Source organism: Volvox carteri, assembly GCF_000143455.1.
Source record: "Volvox carteri f. nagariensis unplaced genomic scaffold VOLCAscaffold_59, whole genome shotgun sequence".
In the NCBI taxonomy this organism is placed as follows: Eukaryota; Viridiplantae; Chlorophyta; class Chlorophyceae; order Chlamydomonadales; family Volvocaceae; genus Volvox; species Volvox carteri.
Window position 1 is genome coordinate 363,566 of NW_003307602.1, and position 19,357 is coordinate 382,922.

Sequence of the window (19,357 nt, forward strand, 5' to 3'; positions counted from 1 at the left end):
GGGGGGGGGCGCCGCCGCCGCCGCCGCCGCCAGTTCCCCCCCTTCTTGTGTCCTTGCTTCCCCTCCTCCCCACCTCCGGGTGGTTGACTTGGCGGCGGTGTTAGACACGGCAATCGATGTGGCTCGTGCGCTGGCGCACCTCCATCGCGAGGGTATCATCCACGCGGATTTGAAGCCGGGAAATGTGCTGCTCAAGGGCTCCACAAGCGACCCGCGGGGCTTCGTGGCCAAGGTAAATGATTTCGGAGGGAGGAGGGGGTGGTGGTGGAGGAGGTGGGGGAGGAGGAGGGTTGGGTCGGACTTAGGGTTTGTTAATGTTCCGTTTTATTTTTACCGATTTGTCCGTACCTATGTCCTTATTTGCGTTTCGGATCGAGTTCCTCTTTGCGATGATGATATTGTGAAATTTTGGCCTTCCCTCGCCTCCACTCAATCACTCCTTTTCATAAAAATAACAAACTTTTGGCCTTTAACATCCTTAGTTGTTCAGGAACTAATCCGTGCACGGTGGCATTTGCACCCATGCCTTTAACAAGGCTGATAGCGCCAACTCTGAAAAACTTTGAACTTTTTAAAAACCGGTTTTCATATCCTAAAACTCACTGTCACTGGACGGGATAAAGATCACCGTCCGCCTGTGTCTGTCTGTCCGTCTGCCTGTCTGTCTGTCCGTCCCCACCAGGTTGCGGACTTTGGTTTGTCCATGCGATTGGAAAACAACGAGACCCACGTCAGTAACGCTTACCATGGGGTGAGTGTACGGCAAGGGGGGAGGAGGGGGGTTGGCTTTCAGAGCGTCGGAGTTTGACTTTACTAATAACCAATGGGATTTTTGGGGTTTGGGGTAAGTGTACGGCAGGGGGATGCGGGAATAACAATAAAGATGGGGATAATGTATACTCTCGCACTCTACAGAAAACCCTAAAACCCCAATCCACTCGAGCCACTCGAGCCACTCGAGCCGCCCTTCACCGCATTTTCTGTTATGTCTGGCATAACGCTCGATATCGTTATCAGCACGCGCCCGCAGCTGAGTTGTCGTACTCGAAAAACACATTAGGTCCACCCTGCTGCCCGTCTTTGCTCCCCCCTCCCCCCTCCCCCCTCTCTCTTATTTCGGATCCCCTGGAAAACCGACGGGGCGACCGACAAACATACAGACACTCGCTTACATGGCCCCCGAGACGTTGCTGCATGGGCACGTGTCCCGGGCAAGTGATGTGTACAGCTTTGGCATCCTGCTGTACGAGCTGTACACGGGTGACGTGGCATTCCGCAGCGTGCCCAAGGTACGGTATGGTTCAGTACGGTACGGTACGATAGTCTAGCTTCGTCCCAGACTTGTGCCAAAATAAAATATAATTTAAAAGACAGAGCCTAAACCCTTTTCCTTATCTCTCCTCCTTGTTTTCTTCTTCTTCTTCTTCTTCTTCTTCTTCTTCTTCTTCTATTTGCTCAATCCATATTCGTCTCTACAGCAGTGGGGCTCCTCCTCCACCTGTTTCTCCTCCTCAACATCCATCCCACAACCCCGCTTCTGTGCCGTACTGTGTCGTACTTTGGCCTCGTACTATTATACCGTCCTATTTTACATTCTCACTCACCTTCCCACGCTGACCCCGTCTCCTTCACTGAACGAAGTTTTACAAAGCCCGGTACTATGCCGTATTTTGTCGTACTGTCATACTATGTCGTAAACAGGCGCTGATTGGCCACGCCATAACCAAGGAGAACCTTCGGCCGGTATTTCCCCCCACGGGGCCCCTGGGGGCTCCCTTCGAGTACCAGCTGTTGGCGTGTCGGTGCTGGGAGAGTAATCCGGAGATCCGGTACGTGTGTGGGGGGGGAGGGAGAGGGGGGAAAGAAATGGGAAAGAGGGGGGGGAGAGAAGGGGGGAAGAGAAAGGGGGGAGAGAAGGGGGGGAGAGGACCGACCGACGGAATGACGGGTAGTTGCCTCCACGCCACAATTCCCCCCCTCCCCCCGCGTCCACCTTTCCCCCCTCCCCCACCCCTCACCCACCCCTCACCCCACACCTCACCCCACACCTCACATAAGGCCCGAGTTCGACTTCATCTTGGAGGACCTGAAGCGCATGCGTGTACGGCTGTGCGCCACCGTCCCCGATGGCGGCGGCGGCAGCATTGGAAATATGGGTCGATTGACGCCGGAGGCGGCTGGTGGCGGCGGTGGTGGCGGCCCAACTGGGTTTGGATTTCCCTCGGAGGCGGCGCCGGCAGTTGGTCGGTTGTGGGGGCTGTCGGCGGTCGTACATTCACGACAGGTAACCCTGGCAGGGCGAGTGGAGGAGGGGTGGAAAAGGGAAGGGAATAATAAATTTTAAAAAAGCCTTGCAGACGAGATGTGTACTACCTGGTCGCGTGTGTTTGTATGTTTGTATGTGTCTTGGGAGGGGGCACGTTAAAGGGGGGTTTAACAGGGTTTTACAGTTGTGGATCTCGTCCCGCATCTCGTCCAATACCTCGTCCCATGTGTCGTACCGTCCGTACATAGGGCCTCAATTACTTGGTCCAGACCAGCCAGGGCATCGGGGCTAAACCTTTCTTTCGAGAATGCGGCGGCGTGGGCGGCGTTGGCGAAGGTTCTTTGGAAAGCGATCGGAGCTTGTCGTACTCCAATTCTACGAGTATGTGCAGTACTGATGCAGTGCTGACTAGGCCCAGCCATAACGTCACCGGCGGCGCCGCCGCTACTGGCGCTAAAGACGGCGGCGGCGGCAGCGTCGGTCCCGGCGTCGTACAAGGCTTTGCTGGCGGCAGCGGGCTCCATGGAGATGTTCGTACAGCGCCGTACCCTGGGTGCCGGGACGCGCCGGCGCAGGATGAGGCGGCGGTGGATGAGGAGGAAGCGGCAGCGGTTGTCCGGTCGTTGTAATCGGTTAAGAGATATGAGCAACAAACCGCCAACTGTACGGTACGGAGGGTCCGATTTCAGGCGTTCTCAGATCCAGACGGGGGGGGAGGGTCGGGATCCCCCGGGGGGGGTGATGCCACTTCCCCCTTACCCGTTCCTAAGTGTTCCTTTGTTAGTTGGGTGGTTGTGGTGAAAGAATACAGGCCCTGCTGGGTTTTAACTGTTGGCTTTGACGGTTAGGGGTTGGTGGTTTGGTAGTTGGGACTTCGGTGTTTATGTGAATGCATGTGCGCTTCAGCTGCAGATGTACGTGGTTATTATCATTCATTATGGTGGTTGGATTTTACCGTTCTTTCCGTTGGGATTTTGTAGAACTTTCCTTTTAAGTGAGGAAGAGAATACCACGAAAGCACTTTTCTGGAAGGAACGCGCGAGTTTTGGAGAGCCGGGGGGGTTTTGAATTTCTCAAAAATTCTCAAACCGGCGCTTTTAATTTCCAAGCTTTGGGATACGCCAGGCGCACCGAAAACTGTATTTGTGTGTTTTTTCCTCTTTGCCACTTTTCATCAGATGAAGAGGATTGTTGACCTGAAATCTGATTGTATGGATTTCGCTGTCATTGCTGCCATCTTCTGCTGCTATCTGATCTCGTTTTGCTCCTTTCCGTCTTTCCCTTTCTCTCCCTTTCCCTTCCCCTCCTCTGGGTGAGGGGCGGTTGTGAGGAAGAAAGCTAAAACATTGGTGGCTGGCGGTGGCGGTGGTGGTTGGGTTTTTTGAAGCTGGGGAGGCGCCTTGTGTTGCACATACGCGTATATATTCTTTTTGAATCCAGTTATTATTTTTTGCGTTTGAAAGAAATCTGGTCTTACTTCAAAGCGAAGTGAGGGGCCCTATAGATCTGTGTATGTGCGCCTGTATGTACGCACGTATGTCTGCATGTACGCATGTATGCATGCGCTACTCTGTGTGTGTGTAAATATACGTACGCATGCACGAACTGGTTGCGAGGGACGAGCGTAGGTTTGCTTTTGCGTCCAAGCAAAAGTAGTTTGTACTACAAGGTAGTTTGTACTACAACGTATCTGATGTTATAATAGGAACAAACAATACCGTGGTTGTGTACGTGGTGGATGTTTACGGGGGCTTACGTCAGCGGGCGGTACGGCTGTGATTTGCTTTTGGTGGGGTCGATGGCCTTGGAGCAGCAGCAAGGCTGGTGGTGCAGCTGGTGCTGATACTGATACCGTTAGTTGTTTGTAGTACGCAGGTACAGGCGCTGGTCGTGTTCGTTAGTTGTTGGTTGTTGTCGCGGCGAAGGGTAGTTGGCGGTTACTCTACCCAGAGATTCGGGGAATAAGAGAACGCGTTGAGAGGGGCACGAATGGTGAGGTGATAAAGAGGAGGGGGGAGGAGGAGCAGCGCGCACTCGACGTATGCATACATGTACTTGCATATACTCGCACTAGACACATACATACATATATATGTACGTACCCCCTCAACGGTGATTAGGCTAGGGTAGGCTTAGCAGGGAAATGCCGTACACTGCTGTCGTACACTGTTTGTCGTCGTCGTGCACTTCCTCCTAAAAGAGACAAGTCGGGGCGGCTCCTAACCCTTATGTGGTATCTGGTTGGTAAACTGAAACCCACAAAAACACTGCCACCCAACCCACCGCACAAAACCCACAATGCTTGAATTTGGGGTTTGGGGGGAGGGGGGAGTTTGGGGTTATTGGAGGGGTTGTGGAAGGGGGGAGACGGCCTCCGACAGGTTACCTGGTTGCGGAGGTGACGTGATGGTGGCAGTGGTGGTGATGGTGGCAGTGGTGGTGGTGCTGCTGCGAGATGATCGTGATGGTGGTGATCGTGGTGGTGGTGATTGTGACGGTGGTTGGCGCCACAACCTAATAACAACTACAGGGATATTTCTTTTTGCGCTTCTGAGGCTCCCCTCCCCCCTCCTTCCCCCCACGAACCCCCGTTTTGTGCGGGGGCCGGGGCCCGGGATGTTGGCTGGCATTACACATCCTCAAAAGCGAGGAGGAGGAAGCAAGGAAGGGAAGAAACCACCCGGGGGGGCAGCGTGTCGACCCATACACATACCCGAACGCACGCACATATGCAATACACACAAAAACATTTTGCACAGATCATGGATGCGCGCATCAGACCCCGTGAAGGAAGCAGTACAGCAAAAGCTTCATTGCAATTTTTTTTAACCCTAAACCCTAAAACCCTTACTAGAAGGGACCGGTCGCTCTGCGGCGAGTCGTTGGCAAAGAGGTGGGCCGTGGTGTGGTGTGGTGTGGGTGTGGTGTGGGTAAGACAAACATGGGATGTTAACGAGGTGACGAAACGACGTGTGGTGGTAGTAACAGTGGGAGTAATAATAGTACTATTCCGGCTAAGAGTGGTAGCGACGCAAGAGATGTGGGTATGATCCTTTTGCGCTTGGTCTTGATTCGGATTTGCATATCATTACGTCAATATGGCAGAATATGTGCAAAACTGTATAGGCCGCGTCCTTCGAATACAATGTTGGTTCGTCGTTCTGTCGAATCTCGGGAGGTCGTGATTCCGTTGATGCTCTGCGGGTGCTGCTGACTACTGCTGCTGGTGGTGAAGATCTTGCTGCTGCTACTGCTGCTTCTGCTGATGGTGCTCTGACGTCACTTTAACCGTTTTTGCGGCCTCTGCTTCGGGTTATGCTACTTCCGCTGCTATTTATAAGAAAATTATAGTCACTTCAGTCTTCGTGTACCATACATACAGTGCTTTACCCCACCAAACATGAAAATCGGACTTTCAAGGGCATGTGTCAATTGGCTGAGTTGCATTTAAAAAAATACACATCGGAAGGGTAAGAAAAAGTAGACCCTAGATTCCATTCTGGAAACTTTAGCTGATATGTTTATGTATGTTGTTACAGGGTGGTTAAGCTTCACCAGCGGCCCCCTTTCCCTTGGGAGGCAGTTCCCTGCTCTCCCCTGCGAGAGGGGCACCCAAATCCATGCACCCCATCCGACATCAGAATGTATTCGTTGGGTTCGGCAACTCATTACCACCAGCATCCAACCAAATCTATCGGATCAACGGCGCCTCAACTTAGTTCGTGATCAGCGTGTGTGCCTGCGTGTTCCAAATCGGGTTTGAGCACGAGATCTGAATTCTGCTGGTCATCCTGCTATGTTGATTTGATGTTACGAAAGTCAAAGCCTTTGAAGCGGGGGGGGGGACGAGGGGGAGGAGGTCTTCAAGCGAAAACAGGGGAGAGCGAACCCAAGGATAAAATCATTGCAGTGACGATTTACAATATCTTGCATCTAGAGTGCAGGCCTGCTTCACATGCCCCGCAACAATTGCGATCACTGCACTTGATTGAAGTCAACATGAGCGTCAAAACATCACACCTTCGGCATTATGACATCGGAGAGTTATGACATCCGAAATAATGATTTATCTTATAACCTCCATCTGAAAAATCTTATCTTGTCGCGCACGCCTTTGACTACTATTTAAATTATCCTGCTCAACAAACCTCAAGCAATGGGTTCGCTACCAACACGGAAGCGCACAACAATCGGTATCAACTGTGTCAAGTCACGGGCGGCTTAACCGTCTGCTGCGAGGGAACCGCTTCGCACCGGGTTCAGGTTCTGCTTCCCGTACAAACCGTCGCGCCGCCGCCGCTTGTAAGCGTTCTTCCGTTGCGCTGCCAACGTGAACGTACCGTCGCGCGGCGGCAGCGGCGGCTTCACCCGGCCTCGGCTCCTCCTCCAAGTACGGACCGCCCCCAGGACTCGATCCAACACGGCCCAGCCCTATCGCTAACCCTGCCTTTTCGTCATTCACAGGAGGCGCGTACGGCGTGTACGGCATGTATCGCTCTGGGCTGCTGTACACTCCATCGTAAAATTGCCGCCGGTGGGTTTGCGGGTGCAGCCGATGGCTTCGCGGGTATGGCGGCGGTCCCTCCAGTCCAAGCACTTCTGCCAGTCCCAGTTCGTACGCGGTTTCAATAATCCACAAGATCCGCTCCGTACCGGCAGGATCCACGGACTCCGAAGACCGATCTGGATCTTCTCGTTGGCGGCGCTCTTTTCGTTCGTTGCCGCCGCCGCCGCTGTCCATGTGCCGCACATCTGGCCCCTCGCTTCGCACCGCCGCCAGCTGGGGCGGCGGCGGCGGCGGCGGCGGCAGAAGCGAACCAGAGTGTGAAGCCTTCGGCGGGGATCGCAACGGAGGTTTCGCATCTCCTCCCTCGTCCGGAACCGCCGCAGCCGCCGCCGCCGCAGCCGTCGCTGCAGCCGCCGCCGCGGCGTCTGCGGTCTTCGCGGCCCGAGCCTCCGCTGCTGCCAGCATGCGCCGCCGAATGAGGCCCAACACCTCCTACGACAGGTATGACAGTATTTGTGTCGTTTCGGAGCTGTGGAGCTACAGATTCAAAAACACACCGGCAGCACCGCTGATTTCTGGCCAGATGCATTGCCACGTCATCCATTCGTTCATCCGTTAATAACCAGTACGGTATGTGTAAACACATCCAACGAACGAACGAACCAACCAACCATATCAGTCACATAAACAGGTCTACACACATATTACGAGAGAAAAACAAAAACATGTAAAACCCTAAGTTAAAAATTTTGTGGCAAAGGCAAAAAAGAAATTTTACCAAGACGCCGTTCCAAAGCCCTATTTGATCCCACTATCAATCCGTTAGGCTTGCCTAACTGGGACCTCAAGACCTGAATTTGTCTGTCCTAAGCCTGTTTTAAACCTTCAACCGCGGGGGCACCGTTGTTAGTTATTAGTTACACTACCTGGGTCGGTTTAACGTGATCATAATACGTTGAAACACGGTAATGTGGCGGCGTCTTCACAAATTCTCCGGGAGTGCTTCGTCGCCTCAAATCTGTTGGTTAGTCGGTTAGTCGGTTAATCAGTTAATCAGTTAATCGTAGACAACATGGATAACTTTACAGGTCAGCTTTGAAAATAACAACGGACATATATACTGGTACACACGCAACATACAGCGTACGTATAATGCCTCTTGGTATACGCCCACAAATACGCGTTTACTACATACATACATACGGTCGCCCAGGTCCTGGTAGCGAGCTCTCTGAGATGCTCGGTTCGTTTGGTCGGCAGGAAGAGCCCCCCAGTTGCGACTTTGTTTATGTTAGGAGACCAGCGGGCATAGATCCCGTCTAGTTGGAGCGCGAAACGAGCGCTGTTGCGTGCCGGCCGTCGTTTCCCGTGCGGCCTGACCCGGGGGCGGAGTGCATGAGACTAACCAGCCGTATGCACCCGCCCCTCGCGCTGTGCTTCGGCCCTGGGCCCCCGGCGTTTCAGCCCACAGTGTAATCAACGTCATACATACATGTATACATACATACATATATACATACATACATACATACATACATACATACATACATACATACATATATACATACATACATATATACATACATATATACATACATACATATATACATACATACATATATACATACATACATGATGATACAAATGATGACGTCACCACTCACCTCTCCGCAATCGATCCTCGAACGGATGGAGAACATCGCCACCTTCACCTTCACCACCACCACCACCACCACCACCACCACCACCACGACGAACATAAAACTCGCCAGCGCCGCTGCCCGCCCGCCGCTCCCCAACTTCTTCTTCAGCCGCCCCCGCCGCCGGATCCGGTTTTGATCCAGATCGCGACGTCGACCTTAATTCGCGTTGTTGGAATCCGGATCTAGTTTTGGATCTGGATTTGGATTCGGTTTGCACTGTTATTTGATCCAGACCTTCCTGGGATTTCGGTCGGACAGCGCCGCCAGTGACCGGGTTCACATGGCGATGCCGGCTGGGGTGGCGGTCGGAGAGAGAAGAAGGGTTGTTGATGTTCGTAAGGTCGCTGGCCCCTGGGGGCCTTCGCACGTCTGGAGGAGAGGGGGCCGGGGGGCGAGATGTGTTTAGTTGGTTGGTGAAGTAGTTGGCTGGTTGGTAAGTGGGTTAGGTGACGACAGCATCAGGCAGTTAAGAGTTGTGAGAGCGGTCGTGTGTGGGGGGGAGGGGAAGTTGGGGGTTCTTACCCTTAAAGGGGAACTTTTGTGAGGGTTGTTGGTCACCGCAAAACATTTCGTTAGCACCACAACCACCGCAACCACCACAACCGCCACCATAAGCAGCACCACCACACTCTCACTTTCACGCGCTCGATTCCCCATCAGGATTTCTCCCATCCTTCCAACTCGCAACCACCTCCCCCACCTGCTGCTGCTGTTGTTGCTGTGGTTGCTGCTCGACTCGCAGCCATCCCCGCAGACCGTGAAGTGGATCGGCGTGGCACCACCGGCACTTCCTCCTGTATGTTTGTCAGTCTCGGCCCCACCGGCGGGCGACGTACACCACCATTGGATGCAGGTTGCCGCATCTCCCGTAGCTGATCCAGCTCGCCTGGGCAGTAGTACGACACGTCGTACACGTAACCTTGGAGCTCTCGCATGATTCTGGTGACAGATTTGTGCATGTGCGAGGGAATGTGTGAGAGGAAGAAAAATTAGGACGAAGGAAAGCGTGAGAAGGTGCAAATATTCCTTGTTCCCACGCACGTGCCTGCTTGTGAGGGTTCTCGTGCGTGACATAATAGCTCGTACAGTTCTATAAGGAACCGCTGACTGTCAACCGCTAACCGCCAATGCCCTCTGTGACAACAACTGTCAGCTGGCAGCAACAGAGACAGGAACCTGAAGTTGATTTTTGCGCTTACTTGTGAGCTGTGTTGAAGATTTGCGCCCGCTTAGCGCGAGATGTGAGAAAGGGCGAGGTGCGCAGGTTGAGGTCGATTGCTCCCGGTGACATGCCATGCATGTTCTTGTTAAAGGTTCGATCAAGAGCCATCAACGCTAGGCCGTACGTGTCTTCCGGTAGGTTGACCACCTGCATACATGTACCACAAAATTCTTCTGTAACCATGCCGTTTCTTTCCGATGAATACTTTTCATAGACAGCTATTTGGTATGTAGTTGTAAATAAATCGGAGTTTCTCTTAGAAAAGTGGCTCTTCAAAATGGTCACCATTTTATGGTGCGGGAAAGCTGTTTCGGAGCGCGGTCGAGACAACAAGAACGAACCGTATGACGAAACAAGACAACGATCTTCTCCAATCCCTTGTTTTTTCTATCTTGTATTACAATTTACCTGCCCGACATAGGCCGCGTAGGCGTCCGCGATGCTCCGTCTCAGGCCCTTCCGAACCAGATGGTGCCCTCCGAACAACACGCTGTAGCGACCTGCGACCTGCACCAAATCACAGCCCAGGAGCGATGAGCGATTTGGGATACGGTGGTTTGATATGGTGGTTAGATGATAGAGAGTTGGATTTGGGGTTTGAGAGTGAGCGCTTATGTCAGAGGAGCTGCCAGGGCCCCGTGCCATCCAGAACGCCGTTTGGTACATAGACGCGGAGATTGCCTCAACGATTCGATCTTTATGTCGCTCTGCTCTAAGCTGTTGCCGCATTCGCGTCGTTGTCGCCCGCCAACCGGTCTGGCATCCGTTTGGGAGGGTCAGTTTTTTGCAATTGGTCTGTCTTAATAATAGCCAAGCACGTGTTGTGGCAGTTTTGGGCGCTGAAACGATTCCGCAGGAGAAATGGGAATGCCAGGGGGTCGCATGGTGGTGAGCGGGTTGGGAGGAGTTTGCGGAAGGATGCGTGTGCGTGAGGGCTGGTTCGCAAGAATCTACACCGTCGTATGCTGTTGTACCTCGTCCAGTGCTCCAGAGGCCTTATCCTGTCGCAACCTGCTCTGCGCGCCTGCCAACTGGCTACGTGTGGGCCTGTCGTACGGGTCTCGGAGGCCGGCAACGCCGCCCCTTCCATCGCCTGCGGGGTCCACAGAGCTGGGGACAGCGGCCGGCAGCGGCTTCCCATCGTGGCTATCGTACAGTCCGCCGCGGGTCCCCCGGCCATGTTCAGGGCTGAGCTCAGGGTGGGATGACCTCTTCTTGCGAACATCGCCCACGGGGCTAGGCTGCCGATGCTGCTGGGAAGGCGGGACAGGCATACTGGGGTCGCACTGGCAAGGAGCTCAGGGATAGATCGAGCTGGAAGATTGGCCAATTCAAGAGGAAAATTAATGAGTTCTCAAGCACTGCAATCCGGCTCCCGCGACTGTTTCTTCTCAGGTTTGCACATGGCGATGTGTGTTTCTAGTGGTGCTGCTGGCCTTAGTCGCTTTAGCCATAAACCAATGGAGTTTGCGAGGAAAAACGTATTGATACCAAAAATAAAGAGCATACCGAAGAAAGCTTAAGATGCTTTTGCAATTCTTGGGAGTGCACCCACTTGCGGAATGGGAAAAGCAGGCAGCCTACTTAGCGTAAGTTCACATGATTGCCAAGCCCAGAGATAATTTGGGATTATTGTCCACTATGGATTGAAAATGCCAGTTGCACTCCACCTTGGTTTCGCAACTGTGGGCGTTGGTAACCGCTGAAGGCCTGCACAACCACACCATTCAGACACGTTTCTGCTATCCAAATGAATTCTAAAGAGCCTTTCTTATCACATTTATCTTGCATGGAGTACTGGGGACTAGAAAAAACAGGATGGCTGTACGTTGGCTTTTGCATCTTCTAAGATTTTCTAACATCAAAAGCAAAGGAATTAGGTATGGTATTAGCCTTCAAGAAGTTTTTAACAAAGTTTTAGGATGCTGTATACTCCAAATTCCGATTGGAACTTTCAAATTTCGCCAGTTGATGGAGACAGATGGACCTGCGCTTTCTCTTATACCTGCACCTCTCTTATAAAGCACGCATTCTTCCAGCTGAGGACGCAGTACATGAAGATTGCCAGCAAATATGGACAGCGACGTCTCAGCTGTTTTTTTCGCAGCTTAACCCTAACACTTGAAAAATGAGACGAAGAATTCCCATGAAATCCAGACATTAACACAAGCCATACCGTTTTAATACAGTTCAAGAATTTAGACCCCAAACCTGAGCAAAACTCTGGGGCTAGTCTGGGGCTAGTATTACAGTTGCTTCCGCACCCCAGCGACTACGCCGGCAATCTCGCTCCTGGCCGCACCATCGTCACCCGCCAGCGTTGTTGTCCAGATCGCCGGCGTTGACAGCTTCTTCGTTGTCGCTGGTGGTGTTGAACCTCATACGCTTTGATGCTGGGGCGAGCTGTGCTGGCGGCGGCAGCCGTGGTCGCGGTTCTTGTTTCACTGGCTGTTGTTTCGGGAAACAGCACTTCCGCCGCTGCCAACGCCAGCGGCGGCCGAAAGCTGCGCGGCCCGCTTAAGGGAGGCGGAAGGGGCGGCCGCGAGGCTCCTTCCTGCAGACGGCCGACTCCTCTGGATCCTAAGACTGTTTATAATTTGGGTTGTCGGCGGTTCAAATGGGTGCGTTCAATTTTTAAATTTTCGATCCATTGAGCGATGCCGGCCACCGCTCTTCTACTAAAGCCCCCCAGCCGTCGGCCACAGTTATGAACTCAAAACCCAAAGCGTTGCCAACTTTCCTCTCCTTCTCGTTCCGCTTTTCGCGCTCCCCCCTTCGGCCCCATCCCATCCCACACGAACACAGATGTGCATAGACCAGCAGCAGTTCATTTCATACGACCCGCGGTACGATCCCGCGAGGAGTACGGAAAGACTGCCGTACTTTGACGTCACCGATATTGTCTACAACTGGCCCAATCCTTGGGGTGAGTCCTGTGCAAAGTGGGTGGGGAAGGAGGCCGCATTGGCAGCAGAGGAGGAAGGGAGGAGAACAATTAAACAAAAGGAGAAAAGCAAAAGTATGAAAAACGTACCATGAACATATCGCTTTTTCATCAGGAAGAAAAGAACAAACTAACAATAGAAAGGTAACAAGGAAGAAGGCCTCGAAAAAATCCCAAGACAAGAAAAGGTCCCCAATTTGCAGCAACTCCGAGCAGCTCGACAAAGAGAAAACCTTCTTAATAACCGCCGAATAACCGCCGAATAACCGCCGAATAACCGCAGGCAACGGCGACAAGTTCCTGCGCGGTCGCGGTCTACCGGTACCGCCAGTCGAAATTCGAGCCAACAGCAGTCAGGAGCCAAGTCCCGATCTGCAACATCCGCGATTCAACAGCTGCGTGTTCCCGCTCGTTTTATGGCAGAGGTGGGAGAGGTCCGAAAGTGGGGAGAAAAAGGAAAGTGGGGAAACAGAGGACTGTTCGGCTGATTATGTTTCGTTGGCGTTGGCATACCTTCCCCCAGTGGAAGATGTTGATTACCACCCGTTAGTTCCTAATGCGTGGTGTTGGAATTTGCCATTGTGGGGAAACCCTGTTCTTCCAGAAAAAAAATTGAATGTCCAGTTAGATAACATCCGCCCGGGACTAGAATTTCGTCATCAAGCCCTCCTGGGCTGTAAAGCATTGCATACGTTGGGAGATATTCTTTGCGCGCGAGAGGCCTTGGATGGAGTTATGAATGCAACGGACCAAGCAGGCCTAGCAATACGCAAGGCTTGGCATCAAATAGTGGATAAATACCTCCAACCGCAAACCCCACTAGCTAAATCCCTGTGCACCTATCGTAAATGGCAGGAATGTATGGATGCTATTGCCGCTCTTCTAGATGATATTCCAGCGAATTGGAGACAGGCGGCTAGTCTTTTGTTGCCGCTGAGTGTAGAATCTAGGGAAGCGATGGTGCCCCCTATTGAGTCGGTTACTCAAACCCTAGTGTCGAGGCTTGGTTGGAGATGGGGTGTAGGGCCTCCAATCCGATTCCAACATTTATCCGTTAAAATAGCGACTAATATGCAACTTTCACCTTTTTCGATGGCTCGCCGTGTGGCCCATACCCTTTTCATCAAAGAGGCGACGGGTTCTTCTGAGATATTGGATGAAACTATTCTTCTTTTGCAACGGACATTCCATCGTTTATGGTTTCAATTTACGGTGGGAAAATGAACAAAAAGAGATTTGGTGGCGTCTTGCGGTTGATGGGGTGCCTATGTTAGGAAATTCCCATCTTAGGATGTCGCGCCCAACGATATGTGGTTGTGGAGGTTATCCAATAGGTTCAGTGGGAGGTGTATCCCCTCGCTATCATCATTTCTGGGCCTGTCCGGTGGCACAGGCAATAGCAGATCAACTTACTCTTTCAATAGGATTGCCAGTCTCAAGGGAGCAACTTTGGCTTATCCAAGCCCCACAATCAGTGCAACAATGTGTTTGGGATGTTGTGGCTCTTGCTGCGGTGTCAGCCATGGAGCATGGGAGACGTTACATGGCTGCAAACATGAAAACCAACCCGGCACTGTTACCTGGTCCTTCCCTTACGGAAGAAGCAATTTGTCGAGTTATTGTTGATTTTTGGGGCCGCATTCAGGGTTTCGCAGCTTTAGGAATTCCACGAAAAGGTTGGGAATCCGTTGGCGCACATCACCCCTTTTTGAGGATTATATCTGGCAAATTGATTTGTTCGCGAGAGCGGTTACCGATGAGAGGTTAATTATCTGAGATGATAATCTTTTGGTATATTAGTCTCTACTGCAGTGCACGGCCAGCTGGCCCGATGGCTCTACTCTTCGGGAGTCTGGAGCCCACTGTAACAACCACACACATGTTTCGTGGGAGGAAGCCGACAGAAGAGATCTCTGCAGCCCAGAGCAGCTCATCATCATCACCATCATAATCATAATCATAATCATAACTAACATCATAATCACTAGCAGCACCATCATCATAATCATAATCATAATCATAATCATAATCATAATCATCATCATCATAATTATTAACAACACTATCACCAGCATTACCAGCATTACGTTCATCACCACCATCAACAACAATATTCCTCTCACCATCATCTTGTCACCATCATCAACGTCACCATCACTATCGTCATCTTACCAACGTCGGCCCTCCAATGGGGGGAAATGGCGCAACCGACCCAGATGGATGTTTAACGTAGGCGAGGTGTTCGAGGCGTCGTACGTACGGCTGTACGACGAGTTTATGGCAGGTCGTGTCGACCCGCGCATGACGCTGGTGATGGCTACCCCCCACGGGTTGCGACTGCCACCTTTCGTGTCCCTCTTCTTTAACGCCCTTTTTGAGCCCCAGGTGCGGACCGGAGTATTCCAGTAGTGGAATGGAGTGGATGTGGAGTGGAGTGGCTGAAAACGTCCCACTAGGGGTGTAGGGGGACTCAAAATCGGTTGACCATGAGCGTACGGGGACTGAAAAACGCACCAATTAGAATTCTAGAGGATATGTATGCACCTGCACCACGGCCTTTAAATCTAAATACAAAAGATACAAAGTAGATACAAAGAACACCCCAAAACGTAGAATTCATTATTGTTTGCTAATATAGTATTGCTAAGATACAATCACTAAAAAATAATCTATTAGCAAACAATAATGATCTACACATACAAACCACATACAGTCGAACGAGTCTTGTAGACTATATCTTGATGTATATATTTATCGCCGTGGAGGGATTCCACAGCCTACACAACCATAAAAGTACTTCTTGTTGTAATAATAAGCTCTTGACCTGAAGACCGTCGACTGGGGTGGTGATTGGGGACCGTTGGCAGTTGACCGTTGGCTGGGGCTGTTGCGGTCCGCAACTCATCAGGCTGTTGTGGCATGCCCTCTGATTTCCATTTCCATCATCGAACCCAAATCGGGATCCAAATCCGGATCCAGCAGCATCGAAACTAAAATCCAAAACAAAAAACAAATGCTGATGCTGTTCCGTGAAAATGGCACAGACACGCACACCTCACACGTATTCACACTCTCACATACATACATACATACATACATATACACACACACGCTCTCTCACAGACACTCACCTACGCACACTCTCTTACAGACATACATACACACACACGGATGGCCGGGATGCCATTCCTGCCTTCACATTCCTCCTCCGTACCTTTTAGCAGCTACATCCCAACAAGCCGTAACCCCACCCCCGAGACGAGTCCCGCCCCACCCCACATACCCGTATAACCCCCACCCCACCCGCCGTACATATTACACACGCATACATACATACACACATACAAACAGCACAGGTGACCACTCTGGCGGATTTATCACGCCGGCCTGTCGGCTGCCCTTCCTCGTCCGGCTGCTCCTCGTCCTCTTCTCAAGCTATAAAGGTTGGCAGCAATGACATCACCACCAGCAACAGCAGTTCCACCACCAGCTCCACCACCAGCTACAGCAGCAGCAGCCGTTCCCTGCAGTCGCCTCCTCGCAGCACTTCCCCCCCTGCGGGGGAGGAATACCCGGTGCGGTAAGCTAAGCTCGTTTGGGAACCTATTTTCGTTGTGTGTGTGTGTGTGTGGCGGGGGGTAGGAGGGAAAGAGCGAGGTAGAGAGGGAGGGAAGCGATGGAGGGAGGGCAAAAGGGGGAAAAGGTATTTTGGTGCGAGGGCAGGGAAGCGAGAGGGGCCGCCCCCACAGTCCCCTCCTGATCGACCGAGGGCGCGTGACCCACCCGGTGTCCATCTACCTCACATGTGTGTGTATGTATGTGTGTGTGTGTGCGCACCAACCGCGCGCCTTCAAAAAGGAGCTCTCTTGTGGAATGAAGTTCTTGGAATGAACTCAAAAATATTTTATTCTTCTTTTAAAATAATCAAAGATATTTCTAATAATCTGTCTTGCAAAATCTGTCAAATGCAGGTGCTTTGAAAAGCTCTACATGTGCAAGGTAAAAAACCGAAAGGTGAATGCCGGGTGTTTGATGAAGATGTATGTATGCATGTATGTATGCATTAAAATGATAATAACAATAATAATAGTAGTAATATGTCAATGAAAGCCCTAATAACCCTGAGTGTGTGTGTGTGTTTTACAGGACAGCGGTGGCGGCCACTGCGCCGCAGGCACCCACCTTCTGCACCACTATCACTCCCGGGGTCAGCTGCCCCTGGTCACCGACTTGTTCGACGCGGAGGGCGCAGACCGGGACACGCTCAAGGTATAGTGTCGTACTATCTGGTACGGACAAGGCCGTGCAGTATCCTAATACGGGATTCTCTATCGGCGCTGTGAGGGGAGGCGTCGTGTGCACCTACAGCGACCCCCCCCCGCCAGCGCTGTTTACTGTTTACGCACCTACCTGTCCCCATCAGTCCGCGACAGCCCCCGACAGTGCGCCCTCCAGTCGGTCCAGGTCGGCCCCAGGGTGATGTGATGTGATGTGATGTGTGGTGCGATGTGCGTTATGGGATATGGTTGCTCCTCCACTATTATTAGCCCATTCGTAAGGATATTTCACGCACTGAGTGTGTGTGGGGGGGGGAGTCACGCTACAGGTGGTACTTGCTTCGCGACCCAACGCCACGGGCCGAGCCATCCTGAACGAGGATGAGCTGTTGTACGAATGCAACCGCCTTGATCTGGATCTGAATTTGGATCTAGGTAGTGGGTTGGAGACGGAGACGAACGCAGAGGTGGAATCGAGACGGGCGACGGCGGCAGCAGCAGCAGCAGGGCCACTTTCTTCCCGCAATCGATGGAGACGGCGCGTCAAATGCGTCGTGCATGTGTTTGGACGCGACCTGCTGTACGACCTGGCGCTTGCAAAGGTACGACGGTACGGCATGTTCGTATTATGCATGCAGGTTTGTATGTGCCGCACCGCGGCGGCTGCTGACGGTCATCTTCGCAAATCGACCATGATCCAGGTCCGTAAAAACATCATCGTTATTATTATTATTATTACTATTATTATTAATTATTTAATATTTAATTCTCTGTACAGCTTGGCTTGGTACCTAAGCTGCAAAAAGATGACTCATCTTCCCCGTGTGTTCGTTGACGGGGAGCCGCCTGCCTCTCGTTGGTTCTGGCGATGATGATGTCGTACATGTCGTTTGCTTTAGGTAACTGACGTACTTGTAGCTACCCACGGCGCCGCCGGGTACCACTCCTTCTACATGTCAGCCGGCTCGTCGCTTGTGGAGGTGATGCCGTACAAATTCCCGGCCCAATGGGCCAACCAATACTACGCAAAAATGCTGGAGTACGAAAAAAAGGTAATGTGACACACGTTGGTGTATACGACGTTGTGGCTGGCCGCTCGAGTTCGTTGACTGGTTGGTTGGTCGTTTTAACGGATGGTTGGTTAAATAACGTCTCCTGGATCTCCTGAATAGGAGTGACAGACGGACAGAAAGACAGACAGATAAACACAACTGCACATTGTGATGCAATGCAATGCCGCTTTCACTGTCCCTGTCCCAGCTATATTTGCATTGCTTGCTTTTCCATATTCCCCTCTTGACACGTACGACACGCGTGGCGGGTGAATGTTCAGCAAGTATAATTTTCGGAAAATCATACCACTGACTCGTTATTTACGTTCCTTATTATAATAATTCCCAGCTTTCCTCCTCTGTTAAATGTAATATATGGAGCTTACCGAGTTTGAACCGGTGGCCTCACGCATGCAAAGCGCGCGCTCTACCACTGAGCTAAAGCCCCACTCCTCATCTGAGTCGATGTTGTAAAGTTCACCCACCCTCTTAAACATTCAAAGCATAGCATGGGCACGCGTGCAGAGTGTGCCCATGCTATGCTTTGGAGCTTTCCGGGATCGATCCGTCTGCCGTCTGCCATTTCCCCTGCCCCTGCCGCTACCCGCAATATGCCCCTGCTACTGCTGCTTCTGCTACTGCTGCTACTGCTGCTGCTGCGCAAAGGTGTTTTATTGGTCCATCTGGGTCACTCAGGCCGCCAACTCGCTCCCCTCCGATTTCGAGGACTCTGCGGTGTTTCGAAATGAGTTCCTGCACCGGGAGCGGCATGTGAGGTTGCCCTGGGGGGCGCTCAGGCGGCACCTCATCTCCATAGCGCAGGTGCGGGGTGTGGGATGGTGGCGTGACCAACTCTGGCTGGGAGGAGGCCGAGGTGGGCGGACGAGGGTGGCGGAGATGGAGGGCTTGGTGTGCGTGCGTGTGTGTGTGTGTGTGTGTGTCGTCTCGTCTCGTCTCGTCTCGTCTCGTCTCGTCTCGTCTCGTCTCGTCTCGTGTCCCGGCCATCGCTTCTGCATCGTCGCCAGTCTGTACCGCCGTCAAGAGCTCAACCCACATAAAACCACCTCCCTCCGCCCTCCCGAAATCCGCTTTCGGTAATTCCTGCCCTTCCTGCTGGTTCCTGTACGGGGTGTACGGAGTGTACGGTGCTCGTCCACCAGGTGTCCGGCAGGCCGATGTCGTACAAGGATGTGTACATCGCGGGCAAACACTCCATCAGCGATACCTTGAAGTTAGTGCCGAGTGTTCCGGACACGGAGGGAAAGGGCTGGCTGTCGTACACAGGCCCGACGTCGTGACAAACGGTGCCGTACGAAACATACTTTACGGCTCAGTCGCAGCGTCGTACCGTACGGTTGAGGGCTTGCACGCGGGTCCGGTGCGTGG

At 52.2% G+C, this 19,357-nt stretch overlaps 3 protein-coding genes across 3 annotated transcripts in view; 2 read left to right on the plus strand and 1 right to left on the minus strand.

Moving 5' to 3' along the window:
* VOLCADRAFT_119327 (uncharacterized protein) overlaps positions 1–2,895 on the plus strand; it is a gene marked incomplete at both ends in the record, with an annotated part of 3,321 nt that extends 426 nt beyond the window's left edge. Inside the window, 6 exons of the mRNA XM_002956215.1 lie at positions 34–232; positions 683–751; positions 1,185–1,289; positions 1,702–1,829; positions 2,059–2,284; positions 2,515–2,895. Of these exons, the coding sequence (XP_002956261.1) occupies positions 34–232; positions 683–751; positions 1,185–1,289; positions 1,702–1,829; positions 2,059–2,284; positions 2,515–2,895 (1,108 nt within the window). The remainder of the gene's footprint in view (positions 1–33; positions 233–682; positions 752–1,184; positions 1,290–1,701; positions 1,830–2,058; positions 2,285–2,514) is intronic.
* A 7,211-nt stretch (positions 2,896–10,106) lies between these two features.
* Positions 10,107–11,489, minus strand: VOLCADRAFT_119329 (uncharacterized protein; the record flags this gene model as incomplete). Its single annotated transcript, XM_002956265.1, has 3 exons — positions 10,107–10,205; positions 10,673–10,791; positions 11,369–11,489. Coding segments are annotated over 3 exons (339 nt in total), but the record flags the coding sequence as incomplete, so codon positions are not given.
* Positions 11,490–12,088: 599 nt separating this feature from the next.
* VOLCADRAFT_97259 (uncharacterized protein) lies at positions 12,089–19,269 on the plus strand (the record flags this gene model as incomplete). The annotated part of the gene is made up of 12 exons (XM_002956216.1): positions 12,089–12,319; positions 12,504–12,624; positions 12,926–13,067; positions 14,715–15,027; positions 15,999–16,222; positions 16,614–16,656; positions 16,789–16,911; positions 17,249–17,521; positions 17,558–17,620; positions 17,819–17,971; positions 18,668–18,793; positions 19,132–19,269. 12 exons carry the CDS (start codon positions 12,089–12,091, stop codon positions 19,267–19,269), a joined length of 1,950 nt encoding a protein of 649 aa, XP_002956262.1.
* Between the last annotated feature and the right edge of the window lie 88 nt (positions 19,270–19,357).